Consider the following 7,500-nt stretch of genomic DNA (forward strand, 5'->3'; position numbering starts at 1 on the left):
GTGCTCGTACACACACACACACACAAACACACAGTGAATGATGCTTTGAATTTGCATGTGATTCGTTCCACATAGTGACTCGTGGACTCAGTATCAGTGTATCTGTGTAGTTTTATTCATCCATTAAAGCAGTCTAGAGGTAAGTAGTTAAACGTTTGTCATTAGTGCAATGGGCCGTGGGTTGGTGCCAGGAGGTTTACTGTGTAATGCCTAGTATGTGATTTGAATCAGAATGACTGGTCTAATGCACACACACATGCAGGCGCCTCCACAAACTACGAGTCAGCAGGGTAATGTGTGTAATAATGTAGTATGTGATCTGAATTAGTATCGCCAGCCATAGTGTTCAGAAACACAAAGACAGCTACATAGAGCAGTGGTATTCGAGGGAACTGCAGTGGGGTCACCAAAATATATATATATATATACACTGAGTATACAAAACATTAACAACACCTGCTCTTTCCATGACATAGACTGAACGGTTGAATCCAGGTGAAACCTATGATCCCTTATTGATGTCACTTATTAAATCCACTTCAATCAGTGGAGATGAAGGGCAGGAGACAGGTTAAAGAAGGATTTTTAAGCCTTGAGACAATTGAGACCAGGATTGTTTATGTGCCATTCAGAAGGTGAATGGAAAAGACAAAATATTGAAGTTCCTTTGAACGGGGTATGGTAGTAGGTGCCAGACACACCGGTTTGTGTGTCAAGAAATGCAACGCTGCTGGGTTTTTCACGCCCAACAGTTTCCTGTGTGTATCAAGAATGGTCCACCACCCAAAGAACATCCAGCCAATTTGACACAACTGTGGGAAACATTGGAGTCAACATGGGCCAGCATCACTGTGGAAGGCTTACGACACCTGGTAGAGTCCATCCCCCGACTAGTTGAGGCTGTTCTGAGGGCAGAAGGTGTTTCTAATTTTTGCAATACTCAGTATATAGATAGATATACATATAACAAATTAATATTATACTTTTTAAAAATAAATGTACATTTCTTTGTTGGTTTCTTTTCATTTTGATAAAAGATGAAAATGCAATGAATTGAAGATTATTTGTTCATGTAAAAATCGAAATGTACAGATTTTAAGATTGTGTCGTTAGATTTGGGGTGGGGTGCAAAGAATTGTTGGGGAAAAAATGTGGTCCCCAGAAAAGTTTGAATACCACTATCATAGAGTCTATCTAGCACCATTAATTACCTCTAGGTCTGTGGGAAAGAGAGAGAGCTGGGCTGATTGCCATCGCTAGTCCCTAGATCTGTCTCAGTCCCATTGAGCAGTAGGACTTTCTCCTGTCATCAATAAACCAGGATGCACACACACACACACACACAGACACACACACACACACACACACAGTCACACACACACACACACACACACACAATCACATTCTCGCACAGAGGGTTAGGGAGCAGATCAAATATTCATAGTAGGAAACCCAGCAGATTAGTAATGCAGAGTAAATGAGGCCATTTAAAAGTCTGTTTCATACACTTTTCTAGGTTAGGCTGGAAATACTTGAGCAGTACACACACACACACATGGGCGCACACGAACACTGTCGTTTTTGACAAGGACGTTACATTTTGAACAGGTATCGGGAGACAATGTCAGTGGGATGTGCATAATGTATGCAAATTGTGCCGTTTTCAGATTTTGGAGAACAAACATAAGCAGGAAGCGAGAGAGAGACCAGGGAGGAGGGGGAGGAAGAGAAGATACAGAGGGGGGTTAGAGGAGCCTTAACGCTGGTGAAAACCTTAACGCTGATGGAAACCTTAACGCTGGTGGAAACCTTAACGCTGATGGAAACCTTAACGCTGGTGGAAACCTTAACGCTGGTGAAAGCCTTAACGCTGGTGGAAACCTTAACGCTGATGGAAACCTTAACGCTGATGGAAACCTTAACGCTGGTGGAAACCTTAACGCTGGTGAAAACCTTAACGCTGGTGAAAGCCTTAATGCTGGTGGAAACCTTAACGCTGATGGAAACCTTAACGCTGGTGGAAACCTTAACGCTGGTGAAAACCTTAACGCTGGTGGAAGCCTTAACGCTGGTGGAAGCCTTAACGCTGGTGAAAACAACGCTGGTGAAAGCCTTAACGCTGGTGAAAGCCTTAACGCTGGTGGAAGCCTTAACGCTGGTGAAAGCCTTAACGCTGGTGAAAGCCTTAACGCTGGTGGAAACCTTAACGCTGGTGGAAACCTTAACGCTGGTGGAAACCTTAACGCTGGTGAAAACCTTAACGCTGGTGGAAGCCTAACGCTGGTGAAAACCTTAACGCTGGTGGAAGCCTTAACGCTGGTGAAAACAACGCTGGTGAAAGCCTTAACGCTGGTGGAAGCCTTAACGCTGGTGGAAGCCTTAACGCTGGTGAAAACCTTAACGCTGGTTAAAGCCTTAACGCTGGTGAAAACCTTAACGCTGGTGGGAACCTTAACGCTGGTGAAAGCCTTAACGCTGGTGAAAGCCTTAACGCTGGTGGAAGCCTTAACGCTGGTGAAAGCCTTAACACTGGTGAAACCCTTAACGCTGGTGAAAGCCTTAATGCTGGTGGAAACCTTAACGCTGATGGAAACCTTAACGCTGGTGGAAACCTTAACGCTGGTGAAAACCTTAACGCTGGTGGAAGCCTTAACGCTGGTGGAAGCCTTAATGCTGGTGAAAACCTTAACGGTGGTGGAAGCCTTTACGGTGGTGGAAACCTTAACGCTGGTGGAAACCTTAACGCTGGTGAAAACCTTAACGCTGGTGGAAGCCTTAACGCTGGTGGAAGCCTTAACGCTGGTGAAAACAACGCTGGTGAAAGCCTTAACGCTGGTGAAAGCCTTAACGCTGGTGGAAGCCTTAACGCTGGTGAAAGCCTTAACGCTGGTGAAAGCCTTAACGCTGGTGGAAGCCTTAACGCTGGTGGAAACCTTAACGCTGGTGGAAACCTTAACGCTGGTGAAAACCTTAACGCTGGTGGAAGCCTAACGCTGGTGAAAACCTTAACGCTGGTGGAAGCCTTAACGCTGGTGAAAACAAAACAACGCTGGTGAAAGCCTTAACGCTGGTGGAAGCCTTAACGCTGGTGGAAGCCTTAACGCTGGTGAAAACCTTAACGCTGGTTAAAGCCTTAACGCTGGTGAAAACCTTAACGCTAGTGGGAACCTTAACGCTGGTGAAAGCCTTAACGCTGGTGAAAGCCTTAACGCTGGTGGAAGCCTTAACGCTGGTGAAAACCTTAACGCTGGTGAAAACCTTAACGCTGGTGGAAACCTTAACGCTGGTGAAAACCTTAACGCTGGTGAAATCCTTAACGCTGGTGGAAGCCTTAATGCTGGTGAAAACCTTAACGGTGGTGGAAGCCTTTACGGTGGTGGAAACCTTAACGCTGGTGGAAACCTTAACGCTGGTGGAAACAACGCTGGTGAAAGCCTTAACGCTGGTGGAAGCCTTAACGCTGGTGAAAGCCTTAACGCTGGTGGAAGCCTTAACGCTGGTGAAAACCTTAATGCTGGTGAAAACCTTAACGCTGGTGGAAACCTTAACGCTGGTGGAAACCTTAACGCTGGTGAAAACCTTAATGCTGGTGGAAGCCTTAACGCTGGTGGAAGCCTTAACACTGGTGAAAACAACACTGGTGAAAGCCTTAACGCTGGTGGAAGCCTTAACACTGGTGAAAACAACACTGGTGAAAACCTTAACGCTGGTGGAAGCCTTAACGCTGGTGTGAGGGACTGGGAGAGTTTCTCTTCTGCACAGAAAGCATACACACACACACACACACACACACACACACACACACACACACACACACACACACAGGAATGGACACCCACCCACACACACACCACTTTCTCGTTTCTAGTCATTGCCCAAATCCTCCTGGTCTGATCAGTCTGCTGCCTATTCTGTAATCCTGCTTAGACTGGCCACCCTTAGCAGGATTTGAACCTCTCCCCCTCCCTCTCTCCCCCCCTCCCTCTATTTGCCCCTCCCTCCCTCTCTCTCCCCCTCTCTCCCCCTCCCTCTCTCTCCCCCTCCCCCCCTCCACCTCTCTCCCCCCTCTCTCCCCTCTCTCCCCCTCCCTCTCTCTCCCCCTCCCCCCCTCCACCTCTCTCCCCCTCTCTCCCCCTCCCCTCTCTCCCCCTCCCTCTCTCTCCCCTCCCTCCCCCTCCCCCTCTCTCCCCCTCCCTCTCTCTCCCCCTCTCTCCCCCTCCCTCTCTCTCCCCCTCCCTCCCTCTCTCTCTCCCCCTCCCTCTCTCTCCCCCTCCCTCCCTCTCTCTCCCCCTCCCTCTCTCTCCCCCTCCCTCCCCCTCTCTCCCCTCCCTCTCTCTCCCCCTCTCTCCCCCTCCCTCTCTCTCCCCCTCCCTCTCTCTCCCCCTCCCTCACTCTCTCTCTTTTTCTGTCTCCAGGCCACTCAGAGAGCTCCGGCTTGCAGCCCTGCAGCCTAGGAGGAGGTTCGTGCCCTGCCATGTGTACCTGTAGTAACAATATTGTGGACTGCAGAGGAAAAGGCCTCACAGCTATACCTGCCAACCTTCCTGACACCATGGCTGAGATGTAAGTACCACACTCTCTTGTACAGTATGTTGCCAATTAGCTGGCCTAAACACATCACCGCTGTTACCCATAAGCCCCTTCAGGGGAGGCCGGGTAAGGTGATATATTTTAGTGGAATCTAGGGATGTCCACATCTGGTCGTTTGTATGTGTGTATGTGTGTGTGTGTGTGTGTGTGTGTGTGTGTGTGTGTGTTAGTTTACATCCCTATTATCATGACTGATATCTGCACCAAATATGAACCACTTCTAAACTTGGCCTCTGGAAGCTCTCTGTAAATCCCTAGAATGCAAGGTAAGGACATAGTCTCATCCAGTATCTGTTACTTACTGTAGTACAGAACCGTCATTTCAGAATCTCGGTCACTGAGGGGCCAAAAAGATGTGATGCCCTTTGACTCTTCTGGCAGGGTACTTTTAAAGCAGAAATGTTTTTCCTGCCTGGCTTTGCTGCGTATCAAAGATATGACTTCTTAGCTTCACCCAGCCACTGTAAATGGGTCAGGGTTATTAGGGAACATGCTGGGTTAGTGTGTGTGTGTGTGTGTGTGTGTGTGTGTGTGTGTGTGTGTGTGTGTGTGTGTGTGTGTGTGTGTGTGTGTGTGTGTGTGTGTGTGTGTGTGTGTGTGTGTGTGTGTGTGTGTGTGTGTGTGTGTGTGTGTGTCCTGACCCTTGCTGGGTGGGTATTTATAAACAGCCCAGGCTCTTTAGGGGGCAATGAGACCCATAGACTAGTGGTCTATCTTTGCCTGGCGTCCCTTAACGACCCATAAACTCCTCAGAAGTAATTTCTCTCTCTCTGGTAATGTCCTTCTAGTGTCCCTGTGCCTTGATCTATGTAACCAATAACATCTCTGCTAGAGCCAGCAGCACTACAGGCACATTAGCACATAGAGAGGAAGGTGAAAGATATATAGCTCTACTCACAATGTTCCCTCCATTGCATTTATTGTTACTGTTACATAGAGATTTCATTAGTTTCTCACCATACAATAGTGAACATGTACAGTTTTCGTTCTCTTTGGAAAGCTGGTTTAGAATAAATCTGAATAAATGTTGTAGTTTTTCTCTTTTGCCACACCTCTATTCCCTCTCCCTCCTCTCTTCTCACCTCCTCACCTCCCTCAGTTCCTCCTTTCCTACCCACCAGAGCTTTGTTTGAAGTTCTATCCTCACTGCAGTCTCTCTCTTCCCTTCCTCCTCTTTTCCCTTCTCCTCCCTCTTTCCCTCCGTCTCCCTCTCCTGCCTCTCCTTCTCATCCTTCTGCTCCCTCTCTCGGCCCACTACCCCAGGCGGGTTTATGGGAGGTGGATCAGTGAGAGGAGGGGGAGGAAAGAAGGAGAGAGGTCTGTTCTGTAATTCTCCACAGCAGGTCTGATGTGAGCTCTTGAAGTTCATTATAAAATCAGTTTCTATTACAGGGAGGCAGACTGGTGGATATCAAGGCCAACACTAATGCTTGGTTAATGAGCCACTCCAGTCCTGACACACACACACACACACACACACACACACACACACACACACACACACACACACACACACACACACACACACACACACACACACACACACACACACACACTTCTCATTACTTACACATGGAGAGCTATGCGTCTCTCTGCTGCTTGTTAATGAAAGACAGTTTTATGTTCATGGGTTTTGAGATGTGAGGTCTGAAAACTGGAGAGATATTACAGCCCTCTGTAGTTAGTTACTTTGTCCCTGGTAGGCTTGTTAGGACTGTGGGTCTGTAGTTAGTTACTTTGTCCCTGGTAGGCCTGTTAGGACTGTGGGTCTGTAGTTAGTTACTTTGTCCCTGGTAGGCCTGTTAGGACTGTGGGTCTGTAGTTAGTTACTTTGTCCCTGGTAGGCCTGTTAGGACTGTGGGTCTGTAGTTAATACTTTGTCCCTGGTAGGCCTGTTAGGACTGTGGGTCTGTAGTTAGTTACTTTGTCCCTGGTAGGCCTGTTAGGACTGTTGGTCTGTAGTTAGTTACTTTGTCCCTGGTAGGCCTGTTAGGACTGTGGGTCTGTAGTTAGTTACTTTGTCCCTGGTAGGCCTGTTAGGACTGTGGGTCTGTAGTTAATACTTTGTCCCTGGTAGGCCTGTTAGGACTGTGGGTCTGTAGTTAATACTTTGTTCCTGGTAGGCCTGTTAGGACTGTGGGTCTGTAGTTAGTAACTTTGTCCCTGGTAGGCCTGTTAGGACTGTGGGTCTGTAGTTAGTTACTTTGTTCCTGGTAGGCCTGTTAGGACTGTGGGTCTGTAGTTAGTAACTTTGTCCCTGGTAGGCCTGTTAGGACTGTGGGTCTGTAGTTAGTTAGTCTGTCCCTGGTAGGCCTGTTAGGAATGTGGGTCTGTAGTTAGTTAGTTAGTTAGTTAGTCTGTTCCTGGTAGGCCTGTTAGGAATGTGGGTCTGTAGTTAGTTAGTTAGTTAGTCTGTCCCTGGTAGGCCTGTTAGGACTGTGGGTCTGTAGTTTGTCTGTCCCTGGTAGGCCTGTTAGGAATGTGGGTCTGTAGTTAGTCTGTCCCTGGTAGGACTGTGGGTCTGTAGTTAGTCTGTCCCTGGTAAGCCTGTTAGGACTGTGGGTCTGTAGTTAGTCTGTCCCTGGTAGGACTGTGGGTCTGTAGTTAGTCTGTCCCTGGTAGGCCTGTTAGGACTGTGGGTCTGTAGTTAGTCTGTCCCTGGTAAGCCTGTTAGGACTATGGGTCTGTAGTTAGTATGTCCCTGTTAGGACTGTGGGTCTGTAGTTAGTCTGTCCCTGGTAGGCCTGTTAGGACTGGGTCTGTAGTTAGTCTGTCCCTGGTAGGCCTGTTAGGACTGTGGGTCTGTAGTTAGTCTGTCCCTGGTAGGCCTGTTAGGACTGTGGGTCTGTAGTTAGTCTGTCCCTGGTAGGCCTGTTAGGACTGTGGGTCTGTAGTTAGTCTGTCCCTGTT

The 7,500-nt window shown here is 48.1% G+C and overlaps 1 protein-coding gene across 1 annotated transcript in view; it reads left to right on the plus strand.

Annotated features, from left to right (window-relative positions):
• LOC109898903 (slit homolog 1 protein) overlaps window positions 1-7,500 on the plus strand; it is a gene marked incomplete in the record, with an annotated part of 149,255 nt that overhangs the window by 83,743 nt on the left and 58,012 nt on the right. Inside the window, 1 exon segment of the mRNA XM_031835460.1 lies at window positions 4,416-4,563. Coding sequence (XP_031691320.1) covers window positions 4,416-4,563 — 148 coding nt within the window.

Source organism: Oncorhynchus kisutch, linkage group LG11, assembly GCF_002021735.2.
Source record: "Oncorhynchus kisutch isolate 150728-3 linkage group LG11, Okis_V2, whole genome shotgun sequence".
NCBI classification, from domain to species: domain Eukaryota; kingdom Metazoa; phylum Chordata; class Actinopteri; order Salmoniformes; family Salmonidae; genus Oncorhynchus; species Oncorhynchus kisutch.